Source organism: Populus euphratica, unplaced genomic scaffold (assembly GCF_000495115.2).
Source record: "Populus euphratica unplaced genomic scaffold, PopEup_1.0 scaffold78.1, whole genome shotgun sequence".
NCBI lineage: Eukaryota > Viridiplantae > Streptophyta > Magnoliopsida > Malpighiales > Salicaceae > Populus > Populus euphratica.
The window spans coordinates 1,563,352-1,590,389 of record NW_011499867.1 but is presented as its reverse complement, the minus strand read 5'-3'; the positions used below and the strand labels follow the sequence as shown (position 1 = coordinate 1,590,389).

General features: G+C 31.0%; 2 protein-coding genes across 4 annotated transcripts; both read left to right on the top strand.

Moving 5' to 3' along the window:
• Positions 1-8,050: 8,050 nt before the first annotated feature.
• On the top strand, positions 8,051-20,821 carry LOC105126439 (E3 ubiquitin-protein ligase RKP-like). Of its 2 annotated transcripts, none has more exons than XM_011027309.1 (11): positions 8,051-8,344; positions 8,678-10,322; positions 11,362-12,186; positions 13,456-13,616; positions 15,185-15,323; positions 15,990-16,073; positions 17,805-18,080; positions 18,186-18,317; positions 18,693-18,877; positions 19,392-19,596; positions 20,045-20,821. In XM_011027309.1, the coding sequence occupies exons 2-11, from the start codon at positions 8,820-8,822 to the stop codon at positions 20,345-20,347; spliced, it is 3,813 nt and encodes a 1,270-aa protein (XP_011025611.1). In that variant the 5' UTR covers positions 8,051-8,344; positions 8,678-8,819; the 3' UTR covers positions 20,348-20,821. The 2 variants fall into 2 exon arrangements, with proteins under 2 accessions (XP_011025611.1, XP_011025612.1); XM_011027310.1 differs by having other exon boundaries at positions 8,051-8,358; positions 18,660-18,877.
• Positions 20,822-23,106: 2,285 nt separating this feature from the next.
• Positions 23,107-25,122, top strand: LOC105126438 (uncharacterized). Of its 2 annotated transcripts, none has more exons than XM_011027307.1 (5): positions 23,107-23,600; positions 23,704-23,754; positions 24,222-24,355; positions 24,482-24,573; positions 24,663-25,122. In XM_011027307.1, exons 1-5 carry the CDS (start codon positions 23,283-23,285, stop codon positions 24,839-24,841), a joined length of 774 nt encoding a protein of 257 aa, XP_011025609.1. In that variant the 5' UTR covers positions 23,107-23,282; the 3' UTR covers positions 24,842-25,122. The 2 variants fall into 2 exon arrangements, with proteins under 2 accessions (XP_011025609.1, XP_011025610.1); XM_011027308.1 differs by having other exon boundaries at positions 23,108-23,600; positions 24,674-25,122.
• Positions 25,123-27,038: the final 1,916 nt, after the last annotated feature.

Genomic DNA, 27,038 nt, shown 5'->3' with positions numbered 1-27,038 from the left:
AAGTAGGATTAATTAACTTAAAAGATAACAACCATAAAAAAAAAAACATAAAAAATTTGAAAATTATGATAACATAAGAAGTTCAAATCTAAAGATTATACTCGTTGCCATATTGTTTCCACAAATATTCAATCAAATCTTCTTTTAGTTGAGAGCTAGTTGTTCTATTCCTAATTCGATTATGAGTTTGAAGAAAATCATGTAGTTCTGGTATTTCACCATGTGACACTGATATAAAAAAATTGACTTCATGTTCATGGTCAAATTCAGGGTTCATTGCTCCTTCATCCTTAATAATCATATTATGCATTATTATGCAAGCTTTCATAATATATGCAAGCGTTTCTTCATCCTAGTATCAAACAGGTCTACGTACAATTGCAAAATGAGATTGGAGCACCCCAAATGCCCGCTCCACATCTTTTCTTACAGACTCTTGCTTGCTTGCAAAATATTTTATCTTTGCTCCTAATGGTCTTGGGATTGTCTTAACAAAGGTTAACCAATTAGGATAAATCTCATCTGTTAAATAGTATCCCATTGTATATTCATGCCCATTAATTATATAATTAACAGGAACAGTATGACCTCCAGCAAGTACAGCAAAGATACGTGACTGATCAAGAATATTAATATCATTTAATGATCCAGGCATTCCAAAAAAAGCATGTCATATCCAAAGATCTTGTGAAGCCACCGCCTTTAGAATTATAGTTGGTTCACGATAATGACCAATATACATCCCATGCCATGCAATTGGGCATTCCTTCCATTTCCAATGCATACAGTCAAGGCTCCCTAACATCCCTGGAAATCCAAGTTGTTCTCCAATTGATAATAATCTATCGACCTCGTTTGGTGCCTTTAAATACCAATCACCAAAAACTTCTACGATTGCTTTGACGAAAGCTCTAAGACTTTCTATCGCTTTGGTTTCTCCAATTTAAAGATATTTATTAGTAAGATCTATTGGAATACCATATGCAAGTATTTTGTGAGCTACAGTTATCTTTTGACGGCAAGATAAACCAAGAGCATCTGTTCTTTGTTTGAAATATGGATTATGAGCTTCTACTGCATTTACAATCCGAAGAAAAAGACAATGACTCATGCTAAATCTTCTTTGAAATTGACTTTCAGTGAATTTAGGATTTCCTGCAAAATAATCATTATATAACCTTAACTCACCTTCTTTTCTATTACGATTGACAATATTGTGACCAAGAATATAGTCACGATACCCTGTTCTCCGCCCTTGATTATTTGATTTTTCTTCAGCAACCACAACAGTAGCAACTTGAAAAGCAAACACAGGAGTGTCATCATCAAAATCAAAGACATCATAAAAATTAAAATTAGAATGATTCATGATGAATTTTAATGAAATATAACAAAGATTAGAGAGAAGAAAATGATGAGAAAAAATGTTAAGGTATATGAGAATATTTACAGATGGATTATTTTTTCGAATTGTAAAATCTTAGAATGTTGGCGGTAATTTTTTCAAAATTTTATATTAAAATATAAATGGATTTTCTAAATAAATTTTTACTATTGAAATATATATAATTAAAAAAATTATATTTATAATATTTAAAAAATCATTTTTTTTATTTGACTTTTCAATATAGCATTTCTCAATAAAGATGTTTTTATTGTAACAAAAAGAGGGGGAGAGAGTCGAGCGGTTTGAGAGAGAGAGCAGTAGGCTAGGGCGCTTTTGGTTTCATAAAGAAGGAAAGAAAGCTATAAAATTACAAGTTTGCATGATATTATCTTATTTATTTGAGTTATATTTGATTTTATTAATTTTCAAGTTGATTATTAGATACAAATTAACTTTTAAAGTTATATGATGTTATTAGTAAAGTCTAATTTAAACGCTTTTATTTCAATAAGTTCAATTGCATAATAAAATAAGATTGTTAAGTCCAGAAGGATATCTTGCTTTCTATAATTTGTTCATTGATCCCCACGTTGCAGGGATTTATTCTAGTGTATGTGAACGTCTAATTTTTTATGGTGTCCCCTCGAATTCTTTTTGAATTTGATTGTATATAAAGATCATTGCTTTTCACACAAAAGAATAAGTTTAAAATTGATTTTTTCACGCAATTTTCCATAATTAACATTAAGGTAAGGAGACATGCACATAATGTACTTTAGTATTAAAATTAGATTTTATGCACACACAGTATCACGGAAAAATTCTAAAACCTAATTCTTATATAATTATACTATAATTAAAATAAATATTCATAGGAACTTGAAAGATTTTAATTCTAGAGGGGAAAATATATTTCTTAAGTTGAAGTCATCCTTCTTTATTTATGTGTTTATTTTTATTTTAATAGATTTTTTTTTATGTTCGACAACCTAGTTTTTAATAAAAATCTAAGGTAATTAAAATAAATTTTCACAAAAATATCAACAATTCAGATTAAGAAGTGAAAAAATTCATTTATAAAGACAAAATTCTCATTTTTTATTAATTTATTTTTTGGATTAAACATATCTTTTTTAGTAACATGTTTTTTAAACAAAAACTCAACATAATCGAAAACAAATGTCAAACATGAGTAAGAAAAATCATGGCTTCATATTTTTTTTGGCTATATAAAAGAAATAATAAAATAAAATAAAATAATAAATATTTTATTCAAATTGAATATTCATGTGCAATTTCTTTAATAAATTTATTACATATTAGATGATATTAGATGATAAGTACTTGAAATTATATTTTATTAAGGTTTTGCATTATCATGTTACAGTTAAAATATTATTAAATTTTTTAATTTAAACATGTTTTATAATAATATATTTGATAATATAATATATTTTTAATTTAAGATAAATACTAGTTTTAAATACAGGTGTATAAAATACGTATATCTCATAATTTAAAATATTGATTAATATATTTAATTATTGAAATTAGAGTTTATATAAAAAAAATAGAAAGCTATGCTTAAAAAAAAAAAATCTAGTTGAGCTAGTTTTATTCAAAGTAGAATATTATTTGATTTTAATGTAGAAACCGGTGCTATTGACCTAATATTCAAATATGGTTTAGCTTGATAAAAAGTATTGACCTAATATTCAAATATAGTTTAGCTTGATAAAAAGTTAAGATGTTGTAGGGTTAAGATATTTATAAAAAACTCAATACTCAATGTGTTATTTTTAAGTTCTGGTTTTACTAATAAAAAACAAATTTGAATCTATTTTACAGTAAAATATTGTTTGATATTCAATCTATATCTAGAATTTTAAAAGTCAAAATAATCAATTAAAAAATTTTAAATAATTACCTATAACTTTTATAAAGATTATTTATTTAAAATATAATATTATTAGTAATATTTTATTTAGTTATTAAAATAATAATTATCTATTAAATCTAATTAGTCACTGTATCAACAGTTGTAATAAACTCTATTCTCATTTAAAAAATATAACATAATTGAATAATATTTTAAATAATATTATAATTACTAATTTAAATAAAATTTTATTTTAAATTATAAAAAAAACTTTTTAAAAAACCAAACCAGCACATCTAACTTCTAAAAAGGAAAGCCCAACTCATGTATAGTGCAGGACCATTCTTGCATGGGTACCACTTTTTTAATATATTAATAGTGTGTTTAGTAGTGTCCTAATAATTATTTTTTAAATGATTTTTTATATTAAAATATATGTCAATAATATTTTTTTTAAAAAAATTATTTTTAACATCAACATATCAAAATGATCCAAAATGTGCAAACCATATTAAATTTTAATAAAAATAAAAAATAATTTTTTAAAAACTTTTTAGGAACGCAGGTTCAACTATGTTTCCAAACAGCCCCTAAATAAACGACATCATCCTGTTAATTGAAAAAATTACGACAAACTGTTGCAGTAAATTTTTATTCACCTCTAGTGGGAAGCAAACTTGGAAACAAGTATTTTGACTCTTAAAAATTTGATTTTCAACTTATTTTTTTTAAAAAATATTTTTAAAACATCCTAAAAATCTAAAATCACCTTATTTTCAACCATAAATATCTATGAAAAAAGAATCAAATTGAATAAAAAAAATTATTGTGAACCTCAATCTATTTTTTCTAACATAATCAATGTATAAAACCACCATCATTGAATTTTTATTTCCAAGATTAATAAAAAAAATTAACTAAAAAAACCTTAAGTTAACACGAGTTAACTCAATTAACTCATGACACAATATATAAGATTGAGATAATCCCATAGAAAAAAAAAAGATTACAAAGTTGAAGGTCTAACAAATTAATGTTGAAAGATAAAATTAAAAATAAAATTAATTATAAAAAAACCTAGAAAATATTAAAGTCAAATAAAGTTAAATTTAAAAATTTATAACTCAGGTCATAAGATAAGATTACTCTATAGAAGACAAGCTTAAAAAAATCACGAAGAAAAAATTATAATTATCTAATTTTTTCATAAAAACAAATAACAATAAAAAAAATCAAATCATGATCACATATGATATAAAAATTAAATGAAATAAAATAATGAATGATAAAATTAAAAATAAAATAAATCAAGAAAATAAAAAAATTAAAATTAAAATAATATTAAGTATAATAAATAAATAAAATAAAATAACAAGATATAGAATTAAAAATAAATAAAGAATTAAAAAAAAAAAAACTGCAATCAGCTTAACAAAAAAAAGTGCAACTGTCTCCCACTCAGCGTGCATCAACCGCTTTTCATTTGAATATAATATTGCATATTTATTTAAATACTAAAATTATCCCCTTTTTAACTTGACTGCAACCTAAAAAAATAACCGCAATAGATTATTAAATGAGTAGTGAGCCAGTGTAGAAAAGATGACGCTAACCCCAACGAGGCTATTAGTTTTTGTTGAGAAGGGAAAAAACATATAGAAAAAAATCTTTCAACCCACGTTGTTTTGCATGCAGATATACAATGGATTCTTCAGCTCTTTCAGTCATGCTTGTTGTTTTCCTTAAATTTTGTATTTGTTTTGATTATATTCATTCATTAAAAAGCAAATATTCTGTGTTTATGAAATGAGTGTTTGTGTTAGGTGATTAGACCCTATTTTCAAAATTTTAATTGTTTTTTATTTGAGAAATTATTAAATTAATATTTTTATATTTTTTAAATTGTTTTAATATATTAATTTTAAAAATAAAAAAATTAAATCCAATGTGAAACTTTATTTCTAAACTAAATTCACTTGTTTTTAATCAAGTATTTAGATATGTGGTTATAGTTATTTTTTAAAATGATTTTATTTTAAAAAATATTTTTATATTTTTAAAATGTTATTTTTAATATTAATGTAATAAAATAATTTAAAAACATAAAAAAATATTAATTTGAAGTAAAAAATAAATAAAAATTAAAATGTTTTGAAAAATATTTTGAAATATAAAAAAAACATAATATAAGATTAATGACTCACTAGTTAAAATGTAAATTAAACAAGAATTCTCTCAAATTGAAAAGTATATTAAAAATTATTTTCATGTAAATTGACACAGACACTTGAAAATCGCACTTTCCTTTTCAATATCAAACCACGCATGGCCTTTGAGGCTTTTTCAACAATTCACTAAATAACTTAAAGTCAACAGGTTCATTACATGACACCTTGGTTGAAAATTAGCAATTTTTGTAATAAATTAATTCTAAATGTAATAAATTAGTTCAACAAAATCCCAGTGATGACATAACCAGATGCATAAATAAAGATACTCGCTTCTAACAACACAATCCTACCACATCCATACCCCATGCTTTTTTCATGAAATTTTATTTTATATTGTCATAATAATTATTTTATAAAATACTTTTTTATTTATAAATATATTAAAATAATATATTTTTTTATTTTTTATATTAACATATTAACAATATTTAATATTAAAAAAATTAATCTAAAATATAAAAGAAATTAAAAAAATTTTAAACTTAAAAAAACAAACATAATATTTATAAAATAGAGGATAGCATGTAAACATGGTAAGATTGGTATAATTGTAGATAATCTTGCCATGCTATTTTTTTATAATTTAAAACTTAAATCTTAAAAAATATTTTTATTGATTAAAGAGATTGTAGAAAAAGATCACACACACTGGAGGAGGGTGTTTGTTTGGCGGAAAGTAGTTTTTAAGAAATTAGTTTTCAAATTTTTTTGTATTTGTTTGTCATTGAAAAAGTTGATCAATGAAAAATATTTTTTAGTTAAAGAAAAATTTAACCTAATTTTCAGGAAAGTGTTTTCCTGAAAAATTTGAACAGAAAACACTTTCTGAAAGTTATAAAAAATTTAAAAATTTCATATTACTTGTTAATTATATCAAATTTGGTTCTTAAAACTTTTGATTGTTATATATATTTTATTTTGTATATTTATCTTTCAATTTCATCATTTGAAATTTAATTTTTATATTAAATTTTGGTCCTTATTTTTATAATTTTTATTTTCTTTTTTCTTATTATTTTTAATTAAAATTTTTTATTTATCAAATTTGATCTTTATTTTTTTGATTGTTACTTATTTAATTTGAAATAATTTATGAAATGATTATTATTATTATTTTAATTTCTTTATTTTTCAAATTTTTTATTTATTAGATTTGATTTTTATTATTTTTATTTTTATTTATTTTATTTAAGATAAATTATTAAATTATATATTTTTTTAATTTTATTCTTATTTAACTTTTTAATTTACAGGATTTGTTTCTCATTATTTTAATATACTTGAAAAAAATAAAACATTAATAAGTTATTTTTTATAACGTAACCAAACACTAAAAAATATTTTCTAACTTATTTTTTATTACACTATTAAATATAAAAAAATAATTTAAAAAAAAATTTATTTTCCAGGTTCTAAAAATTTCCAATCATTGACCATGATATTGAACCCACTGTACAATATGGAAGAAGTCTTCCATCAACTAACGACGGTGCAATTCAATTTGGCGGCTCCGTTGAAATATTAGGGTATCTTGTCAGTGTGAGTGGAATTTGTTTATTATTTTTTAAATTTTATTTTTAATAAAAAAATATTAATTTAAAATAAAAAATAAATTTTTTTAAATTTTTTTAAAAGTATTTTTAAAACAAAAAAATAAATAAAATTGTTGGTGTAATGTCAATTATTTTTTAAAGTTTTTATTTTAAAATAATATATTTTTTAGTTTTTAAAATTTCTATTTAATATTAATATATTAAAATGATTTAAAAATATAAAAAATAAATTTAAAATAAAAAATATTTTTTTAAATGTTTTTGAAATAAAAAACAAAACGTGCACAATAGCATCATCCACCACGTCACTACCCACGGAGCACTGAAATGCATGGGTCCCAAATTTCACCTATACTCATTTTCGAGTAAACTATTATATAGTTCCTTGGTTTAGAACATTATTGTAATTTAGTCCTTTATTTCTTGAACACTTGTAACCCAGTTCCTTCACTCGTATTAAATGTTTTATCTAATTAAGTGCACGCTTAGGAATGTAGTCAAAATTATTTTTAAAAGTATTTTTCTAAAAATTTATTAATAAAATATTTTTTTTATTTTTTAAAATTTATTTTTGATATCAATACATTAAACTAATTAAACACGTAAAACACTTAATTTAAAATTAAAATAAATTCAATTTTTTTTAAAAATACAATTATATCTCAATGCTAAACACCACCTAAAACATTTTGGTTTTTTATTAAAATAAATTTTATACATAAACCATCACACAAAATCACTCACCCCTTTCCATGTTTATTATGCGAAATATTAATATTTATTATATACTTCTCTGGATTTATTATAGCTTAAAGTATTTTTTATTTTTGATATTAACATATTAAAATAATTTAAAATGTAATTTATTTTTAAATAAATAATTTTTTTAATTTTAATATTTTTAAAATATAAAAATAAATGGAAGCACACACCAATTCCGCTTTTTCTTTCTTTCCTCAAACTTTGGAAAAAAGAAGTAACAAATGCGACTCTACTAGAAAAAGAAAGAAGGAATTAAAAATAGCCTCGATGCTTCTTCGCTGTCTCTCTACTAACAGAAAGAATTCCTTTGTCTACCCTGTTCAGGCTGCTCGAAGCAGTAATAACAAAATAAAACACTCTCTCTCCCCAACAAACCTTTAAATCAAAACTCTACTCTTTTGCTTCTCTCTCTACAAAAAAAAGTAAGAAATGGCGTTTAATAACCCTGACATCAGCTCGCCGCCTCTGCTATGTGGAATGACACCAGCATAGTGCCATCACCATCACCATCACCATCACCATCGTCAATCAAGTACTCTCTCCCTTGCAATTTCTTGATTTTTACAGTTTCATGTGGATTTGTGTTGTTGCAGGTAGAACTTTTTATGGTTAAGGAAAAATTTTCAGGTTATGTTTGGTTCCTGAGAAACTTGAGGCAAAAAATGTGAAATTTGTATTGTTTTTATGTGTTGATTTGTAAGTGGTTAGTGAATTTAAGTTACTTGATTGAATTTTGAGTGATTTGTTTTAAAAATGGATGGAAAAATTGGATGTTTTAATTTGTTGTTATTGTTTGCTGCATTTTCTGTTGTATTCAATGGTTTGTGCATGTTGTTATTGAATTGGAAATTTTTTGGAGTTACAGGGATGGGAGATGGCTAGGATTTTGTTGTGAATGGATCAGTGTTACAAGAGGGGAAATGAAAGCCTGACTTTGGAGCGGTTATTTTGAATTTGAAAAGTGTTTAGTGGGTATTGCTATATCGCATCTTTTATTTTAATCACAAATGGAAGAAGAGGGAAAACGGGTTGGAGGGCTTTCTTCTGGCTTGGCTGTTTTATTGAATGGCGAAGATAGAAAGGAGGATTCGTCGAAAACCCGACTTGTTTCATCTTGTGATGATTTTGGTAATCAGCCTGTGGAGCGAGCTCTTGAATATATCTTTGGTCTCTCAAACAAATCACTTGGTCCATTGACTGGTCCGGTTGACACTAAATTAGTTCGCTCTATTTTAAAAAATGAGTTTTCTAAGTTTTGTACCAAATCTGGTCATTTGGTTGATAATAGAGACGGGATTCATATCAGTAAAGATGGTTGTGAATCTCAGGTGGTCGGGCTTGAAGAAGTGAGCATCTGTGGTGATATTAGAATCATTAAACACCCTTTGCATGTAGAAAGCTTAGCAATGTTCAGTAGTGTTAGGTCCAATTCTTGTGTTTGGAAAGGGAAATGGATGTATGAAGTTCTATTGGAAACTTGTGGTGTACAGCGGCTTGGATGGGCAACTCGTTCTTGTCCTTTTACTGATCACAAGGGTGTAGGCGATGCAGATGATTCATATGCATTTGATGGGATAAGGGTTAGCAAGTGGAACAAGGATGCTGAGCCATATGGTCAGCCATGGGTTGTTGGTGATGTCATTGGATGTTGCATTAATCTGGATCATGACGAGATATTGTTCTATAGAAATGGTGTATCCCTTGGAGTGGCCTTTCGTGGTATCCGCAAGATGAGACCTGGATCTGGGTATTACCCAGCAATCTCTCTCTCTCAAGGTGAACGCTGTGAATTAAATTTTGGGGCTCGTCCCTTCAAGTACCCCATTCAGGGGTTCCTTCCCCTTAAAGCGCCTCCTTCCGCAAATCTTTTGGCTTTGCAGTTGCTTCAATGCTTATCAAGGCTGTCAGATGTGCGAGGTGCGGAGCGGGCTGAAAGTTCTTTAGTCGGTAAAATGAGAAGATTGAAGAGGTTTGTGTCACTTGATGAAGTATTTTATCCTGTCTGTCATGGGATATGTGAGGAATTCTTCTCTGCACTTGAGGGAGATTCTGGAAGTACTGAGTTTGTGGCATGGGGTCCGCTTCTTTCATTCATGATGGACGTTTTCAGAGTGCAAGCACCACATGACTGTTCAGGTCTGGATAAGTTTATTGATGTATTTCTAGAGTTTCAAGAATCACGTCTGATGTTTGAGCATATCATCAATGCCCTTTCAAGTGGCTGCAAAACAGCATCTTTGGTTTTAACAGAATGCCCGTACTCAGGATCTTATTCTTATCTTGCAATGGCATGCCATATCTTACAACGGAAAGAATTGATGGTTCTCTGGTGGAAGTCAGCTGATTTTGAATTATTGTTTGAAGGTTTTCTATCGCAAAAGAGTCCAAACAAGCAGGACCTTCAATGCATGATGCCTTCTGTTTGGTGGCCTGGTTCAGGTGATGATATCTCCAATGATGAAAGAAGCATGATGCTGACAACTACAGCTTTATTGGAAGCTATCAATAAGGTATATACTATTGTGGATCCCTGATATCTCACATTAAATTTGTAGATTATGAATTCTCTACTGTTGTTCCATAGATATTAGCTTGATGAGGGGAAAAAAATGAAAAGCCTTCAAAATCTTTTTTCCATGTGAAATTAACTGTAATCAGAATGTGGTGTACCTACTGAAATACTGTCATATACAAGCGGCCAAGCAGACTTTCCACTGATGGAAATAACTTTTCTATGAGCCTTTTGACTACAGCTGCTGTTGTTACCTTTCTATTAGATAATATTCTCCCTGTATGCATATAATTTAACCTCATCAATTTCACAAATAAAAGCATTCTGTTAAGGTTTGATTGTTCATGGTTCATCAAGAAAAAAATTATTCAAATAAAAGCTCCAAAAAAAAAAAAAAAAGAGGAGAGAATTCTTTCAGTTGAATTGAATACCCTGAGTTTGATCTCACATTTTCTTTTTCTATTTAATTCATGCCCATTGAATAGAAGATGATTGCCTGAATCAATTGCTACTGTTTACTTGATTATTGACATATCTTATATTTATGGACCCTGCACTTGTACTTATATGATGAGGTCAAGGGTGAGTGTAGATTGGCTGTTCACGAGTGACAACCTGAAAATACACATTTTTTTTTTTGCTGTTGAAACCTTTAATTTGTGTCCCTGCTAAATTAGTTGATATCAATTTTCCAGTCATTCCATCCTTTGTGTTGAAAATCTTTTTCTGGACTTGAGCAATGAATTTCCTATTTCAGCTCCATGCCTAGGGACTTAGATGAGGAGCAAAGTGCTTAAAATGTGCTGCGACCCTTGATAAATACTAATCCCCAAACTAAACAATCACATATGGAATTTGTTGCTAAACTCGCATTACCTATTTTGATCTTTTTCCTTATTTTTGTTTTGCAGTAATTTATCTTGGCAAACAATTATTGACTGTATTCCCTCTCTGGTTTGCAACACAATGAGTTTGTTTAGCTAACTTCATGCAATTTAATATTAATTCACACCCGACAAATGCTGATGTCTTTGTAGATTGAGGAGAAGCAAAGGGACCTCTGTCTCTTGGTCATGCAATTTGTACCGCCTACGACAGCTGCCCAATTACCTGGCTCAGTGTTGAGGACATTTTTACAAAATATTCTATTGAAGAATAGAGGAGCAGATTGCAATGCACAACCTCTTGGAGTTTCAAGCAATTCCGTTCTTATTTCTTTGTACTCAGTTATACTTCATTTTTTATCTGAAGGATTTGCTATGAGGGACATTTGTGGCTGGTTAAAGAGGTGTGAACCCAATGGTCTTGATGTTGGATTTCTTCACAGAGGTGGTGAGCAAAGTTTCCCTGTAGATATATTTCTCAAAAATGATCCTCATCGAACTGACATTTCTAGACTTGGGGGATCATTTAGTCATATCTCAAAATCTCATCCTGTACATGATCAAGAAGCAGAAGTAATCCGGTGGGAGGAAGGTTGTATGGATGATGAAGAAACAAGAGTAACACATAAAACCACACAGAAACCATGTTGTTGTTCAAGTTATGAGATTGAATTGTCAAAAATCTCCAAGCATCAAATTAGATACAACACTAAAGATTCTCGTGTCCATTGTAGTGGTATTCCAGACAGGTCTGCTTATGTGGCTGCAGAATGCAGTGAAGGAAGTTTGAATGATGAGATAGCTGACAAACCTAGTACAAGTGATCAATCTGAATCTGATTTTGGTTATTGTCCTGTGCGAGATATTAGGATTGTGCACAGGGAGAGTGATATGTCTTCGGCAACACTGAGAGAAGAAGAACTTCTAGATACATTGCTATTGCTGTATCACATAGGTGTTGCACCAAAGTTTAAGCAGGTAAGAGAATTTTCATGATAAAATATGCTCGTATTATTATTTTCACCTTACTGCAAGTTTTTGCACTTAGTATCTGGTTGATCTTGTTGGTGAAGGGACTTTGTGCTGCCTGAAATGAATTTATTATTTTTTCCCATGGAAATTTAATAGGAAATGAGTTTTGTAGCAAATATGGACAGACATTAGGAAGAGTGAAGTGAACAAAATTTTAGCCCTATCCTGAATGAACATGACCATGGAGTTCAGGTATTCACTACTTTCAGCTAGATTAACTATAATAAATGAATGAATTTCCTGAAGCCTGAAAAATTGATAACATCTGAATGGAGTTGGAGAAACTGTTTTAAGTTTTATAAGGATCCATTATTGAATCTGAAAAATAAAACCAAAGTCAAACGATCATACCAAACCTCTGAATTCCAACAGTTCTTGGTTTATCTAAAAAGACAATATCTTGAGCTCAGGTATAGAAATGATGAAGTCAGGGTTAATCACCATGACATGCTTTAACATGCCTTGTCTGTTAAAATAAGAAATGGCCGGTGATAAAAAATTATGTAATAGGGAATAATTTACGAGTTGTTTCATCAGTTGGAAACTGAATTTTCCTATGCCAAGTGCCTATTAATCTCAATGTGCTTGTGTATATTTTCTCTTAAGGTCCAAGGCAATAACCGTAACCAAAAGGTTTTATGCTTGAGTTACAGATTGTCAGTTTGATCATAAAATATGGTATCCTATCATTGTTTACACCAATGCAAGCTTAGATGCCTGTAGAAGATATATATGTTGTCATATAATATGAAACAGCTGTCCTCCCAATCATTTTTTTTGTGATACCCAAGGAGAATTTGATAAAAAGTGAGAAAGATATATGCTGTATTTAAAACAATTGCTGCATCACGTTATTTTATTCCAATCTTTTCACTTCAGCTCCAGTATTTAAAATATGCGTCTCATGTCTTTATGTTCTACAAATTGGGATTTGTAATTTCTGAAGCATCGTAGCAATGTCAATACAGTGCCCTACTCATTGACTGAACAGTTGAAGACTGTGTCGTGCTTGTTGACTGTTGTCTAGAGGGAACACCATTTCCTGGAAAACTTGTTCACGATTTATGTTTTTTCTGGGATTACAATCATATTGTTTTTCTGTGCTTTTGGGACGTTCTGTATAGCGGATGAACATCATTTTGTGCTTACTGATGACATGCTTTCTTGCTGCATTTTCTTTTTGCAATGGTCGTAATATGTCTATCTTGATTGTAGGCATCCTACTACATGTCTCATCAGGCACAGTCAATATCACTCCTGGAAGAAACTGACAAACAAATAAGAGAACGTGCTTGTTGTGAGAAATTAAGACGCCTAAAAGAAGCTCGTAATGGATACCGTGAAGAAGTAATTGATTGTGTAAGGCATTGTGCATGGTATGATGTCCCTGAACTGTATTTGTCTTGTTTTGTTTTGGAACCATATTTATCTTGATCTCAACCATATGAAACATTGAATGAATGTGTGAAGCCTGATGCACCCTTTTGCCTTCCTTTTCTATGGTTAGATTGAAAAATGGATATCCCAGATGGAGTGGTTGGATAGGCAGTCTTAACAAGCAAGATGCATAACTGTAACATTGGTTTATGAAATTAGGTTACTTGTTACTGGCAACTTATGCACTTTGCAACGATAAGAACTGTTTAAATTTGTTTTATGATATTTCTCTGTTTCTGCATTTCCTTAAATATGTTTATAGTTCTTCCTTGCTGTGTCCTTAATTGTCTAGTGGCCTCAACTTTAAGCACCTGCAATTATTGATTTTTGCCCAGTTGCCCAAGCTTGGCTTCCAAATTCAATGCCTATGGAAATATATCTGGCACAAAATGTCACAGAATGTCTTTTTCTTGCATGATAAGAATAAATTGCTGTGATTTTCTGGTAGAAACAGGGAGAGTGAGAAGCCTGTTTTCCCAAATCTTTAGAATAAATTATCTTGTTGTTCTAACTGCTGGATATGTTTCTTCTATCATTGTATATCTATTTATTGTAGTCAGATGCGACTTTCTATTTTGTCAGGTTCGTTATGGGTCAACATTCTAGCATTTTGATGTATCAAATTGTAGGCAAAAACTTCAATAGCTTTTAGGTTCTGTGTCTGCCCATTCCACTGGTCTTATTGGAAAGCATTGATATTGCTTTTGTGGGGATATGTTTTTTTTTTCCTTTTTTTTTTTTGTTGCCTTGCCTTTGTGTGTTCCTGCTGCCTTACTTCAGTGTGATGCTACTTAGCCTGCTCATTGCCGTCCATATAGCTCTACTGTTCCCACTGCTTGGGTTCTTTAATTCACTAATGTTGAAGACAAATAGCTGCTGCTTCCTCAGATCTCCAGACCACCGTTTGCTCTTTAACTGCTTACGACGTGTTTGTTATGAGGGCAAAGGGGGTGAAAATTTATGCTTGAAACTTTTCACCCCTTTTACCTTTGTTTGGTAGAACTTTTCGAAGAGGGGTCATTTTTAAGGTCTTAACTCTTAACCCCCTTAACTTCGTGAGTTGAGGGGTAAATAATTTTTCAAAGGAGACAGATTTTGGACTCAGCATTTTCCCTCATTTTTTTTAATTGAACATCCATTTCTCTTCATTCACTCCCACTTCTTATTATGGCCCCACAATTATAGATATTTAATATTGTTATATTTACATAATCAAATCAAATGTGGTTTGTTATGGGCCTACTAATAATGCTCATGATTTTTTTGGTACCCTTAAAACTTTACCCCTCGAGGGATGTTTTACACACTCAACACTTTACCCTTAAATCTTAGTAACATTTTACCTCCAAATTACTTCACACCAAGCACAACCTTAGTTTTATCACTATCTTTGTATGGTGCTGGTTGCTGGTACTTGATACTAAACAACACCAGCTACGTGTATTGCATACTTTATGCTAGCCCATTTCATCTTCTGATCTTTTGTTGGCCATTTTGTTGTGGACAGGTATCGCATCTCTCTTTTCTCGCGGTGGAAGCAACGAGGAATGTATGCAACATGCATGTGGATAGTCCAACTACTTCTTGTTCTTAGCAGAGTGGATTCCCTATTTATTTATATTCCTGAGTTTTATCTTGAAACCCTGGTAAATAAATTCTTCCCTTCAATCTGGCAAGATGATGTTGGGTGTATTTATACAAGCTTGTGAGCAGGTTTTTTAGCCTGTATACAGAGCATAAATAAATTTGACTTTCTTGTTTAGAGTTTTGTCTTGTGTCAAGACTGGTAGCTCTTCGGAACACTCTACATCTCTTTGAAACCCATCATTCTCTTGCAAATATTCTGACATCACTTCTTGAAGTTGAGCTACCACATGTAGGGTGTTAATATGCTTTTTAGGGTCATGTTTTGGAAGTTCACCAGGACTTTGTTTTTTGCTTGATAAAACTGCAAGTTTAGATTCAAATATATCATGAAAGCTCAATTTTTTTATCATCTTTAAAATATCAACGTTAGTAGTGGGCTGTTAACATCCAATTCTAGCAAAATCTTGTGTGAAGATTTTTGGTTGGTGAAGTGTTCACCCTGAGGTGCCAGTTTCTTTTTGTTTCAAATGTGATCTAAATATTTTCTATAGCTGTTAGAACACATGTAATTGGTGCATTTTTAATCTATCTGTTTTATCAGATTTCGCTGCATCATCTACCTGTAGTTTTAAATTAAGCGCTCTGCTTGTGGAGTGTGTCATTGATGTGGTTCCCAAAACTTGTATATCTAGCTGTTACATTATGCTGTTCTATTGCCGTTGCAGGTTGATTGCTTCCATGTGCTGCGCAAGAGTGACCCCCCATTTGTACCCCCTGCAATATTTATGAAGCAAGGACTTGCTTCATTTGTAAGTCTCACTTACTGTTCATTTAACTATTATCTCAGGCAGATTTTTATTGAGTTGATTTTTGTGTAATCTGCCGTTTGGTTTTTGGCTGTGTTTTAAATTTGTAATCAAATCTTGGCAATTTGTTCTCCATTTTGTCTCTAGATTTATAGATCAGGAAAGTATGCCATTATGATAATGTCAAGTTGTTATTATTGAAACTATCAATGTTCTCTTAAGATATATGAATTATTTTAGCATGTTATTGGTTAATTACAGCTCAAGCACAATTATATCCTTGATTGTGCTGTCAATGCTGAATCCATTACACACCAGAGGTGGGGCACTGAAGTGTGAGCCCACCTTTTGTAACAACGCAACAAAAAAGTTTCCTGCCATGTAGTGGATAAGTTTCTTTGTAGCCCTTGATTGAAGAGGTAAGGGACGGGAGGAGCTATAGCTGCCACCATTGGCGGCTTGCATTTTGCATCTTAGAAACAAATACTAACAGAAAGGGAATGATGGATTAAAACTCTTTTTTTGAAAATTTGGATGGTTAGTAAGATTTAGGTAGGATTGCTACCTCATTGAGCACTGATCTTGAAATAAGCAACTTTAGCTGATTCACAAAGAGTTAAATTCCATCAAATGTTTATCTCTCACAATGAAGCACAATGGAATGTCTCTACATTCCGGAATTCTCATGCCGTAAACCTACTTACAACAGTATGCTTAAACCACTATTCTTGGCATGACAACAATTATATTTCCTTCCCAATCCTTTGGTTATTATATTTTGCTGATTGCATATGTTCAACTAATATTATTTTATTTATGCTGAATTACCCATCTCTTAAACCTTCCTGCTGTAGTGGTCAACATATGTCTGTAATTGTTCTTGGTCTCATCAAGAGCCCCCATATAAAGGCTAGAGATCCTAATGCTCTAGGAAGTTTATTATATTACTATAAGCCTAGAAAACTTACCTCCTATCTGTTTTTTGCTGATCTTTCTTTTGCTGTATTACAAGCTACAAAAGTAAATAAGCTTCCTACATGGATAATTTTAATGCATCTTTTCTGATCTACTGTGGTTCTGTGTGCATCTTTCTGAAGTCTGATGGATTTATTGCTAGTTTGAAGTTTCAGTTGATAGTTGCAAGTGTACCCTTTTGATTATATTTCATGAGAGTTTAATGGTCACACTTGATTATTGTCGAGAAGTTAAGATCTTTTGCGTGTATATGTAAGGATGGTTTGATTGTTTTCAGTTATAAAATGTAGAACTATACTAGTACTTGACTCCATGGTGTTTGTGATGAATAGTTCAACTTTAAGGATGGAAGAATATTGAAGTGATTACACAATGTATTGTTCCAATCTGATTTAATTTGTGCCACATGATAGAGAGAAGCACAAGGAATTATTTATGCACATTTCTTTTACAAGTAACACAAAATCTTCCATCCAAAGTTCCAAACATCAGGCAGTTAATTGCTGACTGCTGGCTCATTTTCAGGGACCAGCGGGGTTTTTATATTTGACGTTGTGACTACTTTTGTACTGTTTTGTACTTTACCAACTGACACTTGTAGCTGCCAGAGAATAGACTTATTTTTCCTTGAAATTCTAGAGTCGTGACATGTATCACTGCATGCAATCTGGTGATTTCCTCAATTTAAAAAAGTTGAATATATTCAATGCTTGAAGTCAATGGATTTCAGAGGACTGATCGATTTCTCCTGTTCATCAGGTAACTTTTGTTGTTTCCCACTTCAATGATCCAAGGATATTGAGTGCTGATCTCAAGGATCTTCTCCTCCAATCTATTTCAGTCCTGGTACAGTATAAGGAGTATTTGACAGTGTTTGAGAGCAATGAAGCGGCCACACAAAGAATGCCAAAAGCACTATTGTCGGCATTTGACAACAGATCTTGGATCTCAGTGACTAACATTCTTTTGCGGTTGTGCAAGGGTTCTCGTTTCAGTTCTTCAAAGCATGGGGAGTCATCGTCATTTGTTTTCCAGGTAAAAAAATATCAATCTTTTCACATAATTTTTAAATCCCTTTTCTTTTCCATGGAACAATTTGTGGGCATGGATTTATCTTCTTTTTTGGCTTAATCTATGTAGAAATTGTTGCGGGAAGCTTGCATCAATGATGAAGAGTTGTTCTCAGCTTTTCTGAATCGGCTATTTAATACACTCAGCTGGACGATGACTGAATTCTCTGTATCCATTCGGGAAATGCAAGAAAAATACCAGGTATGATTTATTGATACCAAGTATTTGATGACTGCTGTTCTATGGCTTTCAAAAGGTCTGACCTAGAGTTTATGCCTTGCACTAGTGCAAATAGCCCCTCCTTGCCACGTGCACATGTGGTTGCGTGCTTATCTATCTATATCCTGGGGTTTCACTTTTCTTGGTTTGCATTTCTATAAATTTTGCTTTAACTTAAGTGGATCACTTGTCTGGGTCAGTCATATTACTGTTATGTGGGTAATACTAGTTATGTTGGTTTAAGTAGTTAGTAATAGGTTTTAACTGTATCGAATTTTCTGCCCTCATTTATTCCTAGTTTGCTTCAAATTATTTTCTTACTAGTATAAAACATCTTTTTATGTTTTGGAGTTTCAGCAAAGAAAATGTGGTGTCATATTTGATCTCTCATGCAACCTTGCAAAGGTTTTGGAGTTCTATACTCGTGAAATCCCTCAAGCGTTCCTATCTGGAACTGAGACGAACCTTCGGAGGCTAACTGAACTGATAGTCTTTATTCTCAACCACATTACCTCAACTGCGGATGCCGAGTTTTTTGATCTGTGAGTTTCCACGCTTTCCATGCTGGTGAATCAAAATCATGTTTCTCTACCTTCTCCCTCTTTTGTCATTTTTCCTTTTCTAACTTTAATAAGTAGTGTTTCAAAACATGGTATAAATGCGTTGTGCCATTTGAGATGCAATATGAGTATTGCTTTTCATTGAAGAAGCACGCAAGGGAATTGTTGATGATGACAAGTTAACATATAGGATTTCTTTGGCTGGTTTGCTTATGTTATGACAACCACACCCAGATATAGGGTTCAGTTTTCACAGATTTTTGTAACTATTCAAGTTTACTGGAGACTTGTAGATAGTGTCTCTGGACATTTTTAAGGTGCTTTCTTTTTGGTGATAGATTTGGCATTTCTAATACCAATGATAAAGGCTTTACCAGTACATAAATTACATATTTAATTAAAGAAAGAACTGTGAATTGTTACAAAGTCCATATTGCAACTTCTATGCTTCCTCAATGGTTAAGAAGTTCATATATTTATGCCACTGTATTTGCAGGTCACTTAGACGACATGGTCATTCTCCAGAGAAAGTAAATCGAGGCATGATATTAGCACCTCTTGTAGGGATAATCTTGAATTTGTTGGATGCAAGGGTGGGGACGGAATGTGGACAGCAGAATGATGTTGTGGGTGTTTTTGCAAGTATGGACTGCCCTGATGCTGTGCACCGTGGATTCCAGTATCTCTTAGAGTACAACTGGGTTAGTTTTGTCTGCTTTAAGCCCTGTCTCTCTCTATATGCATGGATAAACTTCTCTATCTTGTGGATAGCAATGTTATTCATTATTCCACTCTGCATACGAACATCATAATCAGAAGAAGATTCATGTTCATGGTTGGCAAAAGGGTATTGTACTCATGACTAGAATTTTAATTTGCATCTTTTTGTATGTACTTCCATGGAGAAACAAAAGGGCTGCCAGCCATGTAATTTTAAAGGGGCTACAAGAGGAATAAATTAAATAGGCGTATGATGGTTGTCTAGAGATGACTGATGTAGAAAAGAAGAGTAAAAAAAAACCTAACAAAATAGAATACTCAACTAATAACAAAATGGGAAAAGAAGAAGAATCAATGTATGTACTGTTCATCATCTTTTCTTATCTTATCCTTTAAGCTTTGCAATTTACTCTGTTATTGCTGTGACAGACTAGGTCCGCAAGAGGGGATGCTTACAGTGGAAAACTTCAGCAGCTAGAGAGTTTCTTGAGCCTCCTTGTTAGCAGGATTGAGTTGCAACAAATTGAAAGAACGAAACATGAGGAAGAGACAGAAGCTGATGGTAATACTTGCTGCATTTGTTATTCTTGTAAAGCAGATGCAAGGTTTGCCCCTTGTTCGCATAGGTCCTGCCATGGCTGCATAACCAGGCATCTTTTAAATTGTCATAGATGTTTCTTTTGCAATGCAACAGTCTTGGAGGTTATCAAGATTGATGAAAGCAGAGCTTAAGTTTTACTAGTATGTTTTCGGTTGCCTACTCATGGAACCTGCGCTGGTCACGGACTGATTATCAGTTTCCGGATGGGCTTGGGATCCAAGATTTGTCGAAGAAAAGGCTCAAAGAAGTTTGAAAGAAAATAGGTGGTATATTTTCAAGGTTAGGTGGATGGGGTTTAGAAAGAAACAATTCTCGTGGAGTTGATGAAGAATTTTGTAGGGGAAATTTGAGGGCATTACTCTGTAAATATGAGATGTAAATGGCAATGGAAATGTTCTGCTCTCTGTTTCCTCTGCGTTTATGTGAGCTGAGCTGGGCGTAGCTGGAATGGACTTCAGTGCTAAAAACGCATTTAGTAAATCCGGTCCCGTGGGAAATGAAATGCTCAATAAACTAAAAACGTGGTATATTATTAAATTAAAAAAAAAAGGCACTAAAAGGGCAGAGGATTATATGGTAGCTTGTGAGGGAATTTGATGTGAATTTGCAGTGTTTTCTTTTTTTGTTGGTTTATGTTTTTCGGTTACTTATTTGATTTTAATTTAATGTGGATGGCCTAGGATTGCACGACAGCCTTTGAAGGATTCAAGGAATTCATTATGGTTTTGCACAGTTGGTTTTTTGTCCTTTTATTTTTGTTTCGGTTTTTTTTTTTTAAATATAATCTTTCTAAATTGAGTTTGATAATTTGTTGAATTGAATTTGATAATTTGTTTTGGTTAACTTGATAAAGTTTTGGTAATGTTAAAAAATATTAAATTGATATTTAATTTGACAAAATTAAATTTGATTTTCTTGATTAAACATATTTAAAACTTTGATGATCAAAATTGACATTGAAATAAATTTCTAGGTTTTTTTTTTGTCATTGAGGTACGTTTTAAACATCTTTTAGAAAATAAAGTTTTTATGTTTTGGTATAAAATTTATTTTTTTATATTTTAATTCCTGAATTAGAGAGAGAGGAGAATAACTCAATAAATAATTAATAAAGAACAGAGAAAAAAAATTATTGGTTGATTATTATTTAACAACCAAAAAATCACTTTAGGTGTTAAGAGGTTATATTTTATGATAAAAAAATTATTGATGTATTTTTTGCCCACTTGTTAGAAAAGGTTGAATTTTTTTTTTATATTAAAATAAATTAAAAAATAAATTTTTAAGTTGAAAAAACCATTACTTGATTTTTTTGATCCCCTTTCAAAAAATACAACAATATGTCGTCTGTATTAAAAACATGGCTTAATTGAAGAAAGAAAGAGGGAGGCCCCACTAGAGCACAAACCTTTCTTCCTTTGTTATTTAATTTTTTTTCTTGCAACTTTAATTTAAATCTAAATATATTAAAATAGATTGATTAAGGGTTTATTTAAATTTTATTTTATTGAATACATTCAAAATTTTTTTAACTAACATTATAGCTTTTTTATTATTATATTCACAAGCACTATTTTATGTTATCCTTCATAGTTTTTTTTTTAAATATTTATTTTATAGCTTTCTTTAAACATGTTTATTTTTATTATTGCATGATTAAATAAAAAATAATTTAAAAATATAAAATTATCAAACCGATTGAGTTATATATTTAATAGATTAATTCAAGATAATTTAAAATATTATCTTCTTAATGTTTAAAAAATAATATTCAAATATAATTGTCTTGAAGTATTTTAAATCAAATCAAGTTTTTATTACATAAATTAGATCAAGATATAATTTGTTTAATCAGCAGTTATATAACATCAACTTCAACTCAGTTTAGTTGAAAAACTAGGCTAGGAAAGCGCCCAATCTATCAAGTTTTTAATTTTAATTGAAATTCATATTAAAAGTTAATAATGCCTCCAAATATTTTTTTTTGCAATCAAAATTAAGTTTTGATCTTACCTGTGACGGAGAGTGGTAAGTTAATTGTGGATTGATAATAATTTTTTTATTAATTTTATCAATTTTTTTTATTAAAAATCATGTTAGCAATGAATATATAATTTTTTCTTTATGTTCAATTTTTTGACCCGTTCTGCAACTAAGTACGGGTAACTACTCACTAGGAGATAGTATTGGAAAAGCCTAAAAAAGGGAAAAAGAAAGAAAATTTTTTTTTCCAAACTTTTGTTTTTAATCATACCCTTCTACAGTCTAATTAGAAAAAAAATAAGTTTGGCATTATTATAGAATAGAATTTTAAAAATAAAGAACTAACATGTAAAACACACACCATATCATTTTTATCTTAGTACAAAAATTTTTAAATTTGGTTAAATACTAGATTGACCCTCAATTAAAAATACAAAAATATCATCAATTTTAAATTTTTTAATTTCTTTGATATTTTAATTATTTCAGTGTGATTTTTTAAAATAAAATAACTTATTTATTTGATAAATTTGATAATAACTAATCAATATTATAAAAAAATTTCAATATCCTCTTAAGAATGTTTTAACTCACATTATCTTTTCCCTTCTTGTTGTAGCTTTTGTTAATGTTTTTTGGTTTTTCATGATAATTTAAATAAAAATACATTAGTTGCTCTCATTTTTTTTTTTAATTTTTACTTATTAAAAAATTATTTCCTTAATAAACATTTTTAACTTCACCACTACCTAACACCTTTGAAAAGAGATTTAATCTCAGTTGTTATATAAATTGATTTAAAAACACTTTTAATCATAGAATATATTTATTTTTTTTTAAAAAGGAAAGCAAAGGGAGCCAATACGGTTTATGCACTGTAAATATCTAACGACCTCTCAATAAATAAATAAATAAAAATTAAAGTACCGAACCTCCTCTCTGCTTCCGTCCGGTCTGTCCGAAGCGTGCAGGCCAGGAAGGAAGGAAGGAAGGAAGGAAGGAAGGAAGGAAGGAAGTTGATATTATATTAACAACTTGTAGACTGTAACTACAGAGTAAAGTAAACCCAAAGTAATAAAGAAAATGCTGTTGCGGGCACCCTATTTCTCTAATCCCTCAATCAACCACCACCGATACACATCGTCCCCCGCCACCTCCACCGCTCACTCTCGTATCTTTCCGTACGATCTCCGCCTCCCAATCCAACGGTTCTCGTCGATTACCATACAATCACACTATAATTCAACAACAACAGCTGTTGCGGAATCAGAAGCGCCAGAGTCGTCGACTTCATCGGAGTACATCGAGACCGTCGGATTACCGTCTAGTTCAGTGCTTCAGCTCTCTCAGTGGAATCTCACGCATCGCCACGTTCTCGCCCTCAGTGTCATTGCTTGCGCTGTAATATACTCACTCCTTTACTTAATTTCTTTCCTTTACGGCTTAAAAACTTTGCTTCTGATTGTTAATAATATTTTTATTTTTATTATTTTTTATTTTGCAGGCAGCGGTTTCAGCAACCTGGCTATTTTTGTCTGCAATCCCAACTCTTCTTGTATGCCATATCCTTTCTTTTACATATTGGTTATTGTTTTTCTCTTTCGCATTAGGCATCATTTTTCAGTCATAATTAAAAATAATGCTGCAACTCAATATCATTAAAATTATTTACTTTGAATTGGATAATATGTTTAAGGATTTTTCTATTGTCACATTGAGATGTTATTATATTTTTTTATTTTAAAAAAATTCTCTTTCCTAGAGCGTAGCAATGATAGTAATTGAAATGATTTAAATCACTCAATCTTCAAGATTAAATGAATTCCCCGACATGCATATAATCAGATTATTATTATTATTATCACTTGTGGCTACAAGGTTAGCTCTGACCAAACAGCCTTTTAAGTACTTTTTATATGGTCAAAAGTTTGAAATATGATCAATGGTATCGTACTGCAAGAACTGAAAGCGATTCATTCTTTTCTAATCAGTGATTTTCTTTTTCTTTCTGTGGTTATTGAGGCTTTCAAGAGGGCAGCAGAATCACTTGAGAAGTTGATGGATGTGACGAGGGAAGAACTTCCAGATACAATGGCTGCTGTTCGGTTATCAGGCATAGAAATTAGTGATCTTACTATGGAGCTCAGTGACTTGGGGTTAGTATTAGTATTTAGTATATTGAATCTTGAAGCCTTGGACACTCTTAATTATGCTAGTCATTTCTTTTGGGATATTGTAAATTGGATTGAATTGTGATCACTTATCATCTGTTATTCTTATAGGCAGGAGATTACACAAGGTGTTAGAAGTTCCACCAGAGCTGTCCGTGTAGCTGAGGAGAGGCTGCGCCAATTGACAAACACAACTCCAACAGGTAGGCTACATTATTTTGCAGTGCTTTGATTTTTGGCTCTTGTTGTTGGATTTGGAGCAATGAGTTTTACTCCATCTTTACCTGTTTAGCTTCATTGCAGAGGGTCGCCAGTCTGAAAAATGAGACAGGAGGACCAGCATTGGCCAGGACTGCACGGGGAATGAGGGAGGGGATTGTCAAGGGTCGTTCAATCTTGCAAATATTCTTCACAATCATACAGTTTTCCAGGATGGCCTTTAACTATTTTGCTAAGCAAAATAAGAAATAGATCCAAAGATATGAGCTCTGTGGTGAGAAATATCAAAATTTCCTTGCGTACATATCCATTTCTTTTATAAATTTTGCAAAAAAGTTAGCGTGTTATGGAGTTTTAACATGTTAGGGTTTTATAACTGCCACTTGCAGTTGAGGTAGTATGCAAGGAGACAGAATGGACCTTTTGTTTTCCTTCCATAGTTTATATCTTCTGTGCCTGATGATTTGACCATTTTGACAATTTTACTTTATGTACGACTGGTATGTTCTTGTCTGTCAAGGATCTCTTAGACATGTTAGATGTTGAAAGTCTGTCTAAGTTTCTTGCTGGTTAGATTGATTAATCTGGCATCAAAAGGCTTGGCATTAGGTTTTCAGACCATATCTAATTACAGAATATTTCCGAAATCATTAGAGATTAAAAGTAATAAAGGAAATGTCCAAATGTTTCAATTGCACTTGGCCACTTGCATGGCTAAAACTTTCTTCCTTCACTGTAGGCGCGCAGGGCATTGAGAAACTTGGTGATGAAGGTTTTATGCCTAGGGCATTGAGAAACTTGGTGATGAAGGTTTTATGCCTTGAATTCAAGTGGAATCTATCTACAATGCCATTGGTTCATATGTGATGATAGTTGTGTTATAGCTTGTATATAGGTTAGCTGCGGGTTTAATGATGTTGCAGATGAAAAGAAAGATCATCAAAACGAATTAAACCCAATGGGTTATCCTGTGATGGTTCTTCTTGGTGAGATAATTAATAGGGCCTGTATGAGGCAGTACAGAAAGAAGATGGGTGGGGAAAGAATGGGGAAATAGTTGACAAGCAATGGAACACGAATTTTGAAGTCCAGGTTAGATGAAGAAGCTGGCTTGAGTTTTTCTTGCCTTCCCTGATTTGGAAGTGAAAGTCAGTCCTTTCTGCAGAAATCTAAAATAATAGCGATATTTGTGATCTCTTGACGTTGGTGTGGCAGGTCCAGTTCCTTCATAGCTTACATGAAGGTAACCAATGTGCTGATTTCTTAGTGCGTACTGGTTCTTCTCAGACCTCCACTTGCGAACTTTGGTTTCATCATCTTCCTGGCATGGATCAGCTTCTCCTAGCTGCTGATATAATGGGAATTGCCCTTCTCTCGCTGTTAGTTTTCGTTTATACCATCTTTTGCACACAAAAAGAAGGGGGTCCCTTCAGCAGAACTTTGGAGTTTGATTAATGGCATGGTCATGTAACTTGGTGTGGAGAGGCTGGGCTAAAAATCAGTCGAAGTCCCTTTCTATTTGAATTTGGTCAAATCAATCTCCATACAATAAATTCGACCTCACACTTTTGATTTTGGGTAATATATATCAACCCCTTTGTCCGTCTTTTCGTCAATTGACGAATCTGATGTGCTCTTTATCATTACATGTGTCATTAATTATACAATTTGATGACCTTGTACTTTGTATCAAGATTTGGTTTGTTTTTTCATTGCTAAAGTATTTTTTTTAAAATATTTTTTTTACTTTAAATTAATTTTTTAGGTATTTTCAAATAGTTTTAATGTGCTGATGTTAAAAATAATTTTTTTAAAATAATAAAAACTATTATTTTAATACATTTTCGAGCAAAAAACACTTTAAAAAACAACTATTACTACATTCTCAAAAACTTTAAAAAATATGCATTATGAATGCTAATGCTATTAAAAGTTAAGCCACTACGATTTAAGGTGCTATTTAATGTGCAGTGAGTTGGTTTGATTAATCATTTTATTTTAAAGGTTTTTCAGTGTTCAAATTCAATTCTTTAACAATTATAACAATATTAACATAACATTCATTATTAATAATCATACTACATATATTATTATTTACATGGGATGTAGTATGGAATATATTTTCTTTTGATACTCTACATCATCATTCTTAATATGAATATTAAGTGCTTTTCTAATCACAAAAGTCCTTTTATCAACTGGATACCCAACATCACTACAGTTTCTCAAATGGCAACATCCTATTCTTCTTAAATTTGTTATTTTTGGATTCAATCTCCTCGCTCTTTTATAATTATAATTCTTTTGTTTGGACATTGTGGAGTTATATATCCACTCGCCAAACTCCTAAGACTCTTAATATCATGGTTACAATTAGATGAGATCTTGGCTTTACCTTTTATATTAGTAAACAAATCTTTTTCTAAGACTTGGATGATTTAACTTTGTT

Coding starts and splice junctions, on each gene's coding strand:
- LOC105126439 (XM_011027310.1), top strand. CDS start 8,820: ATGGAAGAAGAGGGAAAACGGGTTGGAGGGCTTTCTTCTGGCTTGGCT. Junction 10,323..11,361: donor TATTGGAAGCTATCAATAAG/GTATATACTATT, acceptor ATGTCTTTGTAG/ATTGAGGAGAAGCAAAGGGA. Junction 19,597..20,044: donor ATCTCTTAGAGTACAACTGG/GTTAGTTTTGTC, acceptor TTGCTGTGACAG/ACTAGGTCCGCAAGAGGGGA.
- LOC105126438 (XM_011027307.1), top strand. CDS start 23,283: ATGCTGTTGCGGGCACCCTATTTCTCTAATCCCTCAATCAACCACCAC. Junction 23,755..24,221: donor CTGCAATCCCAACTCTTCTT/GTATGCCATATC, acceptor GTGGTTATTGAG/GCTTTCAAGAGGGCAGCAGA. Junction 24,574..24,662: donor GACAAACACAACTCCAACAG/GTAGGCTACATT, acceptor TTACCTGTTTAG/CTTCATTGCAGAGGGTCGCC.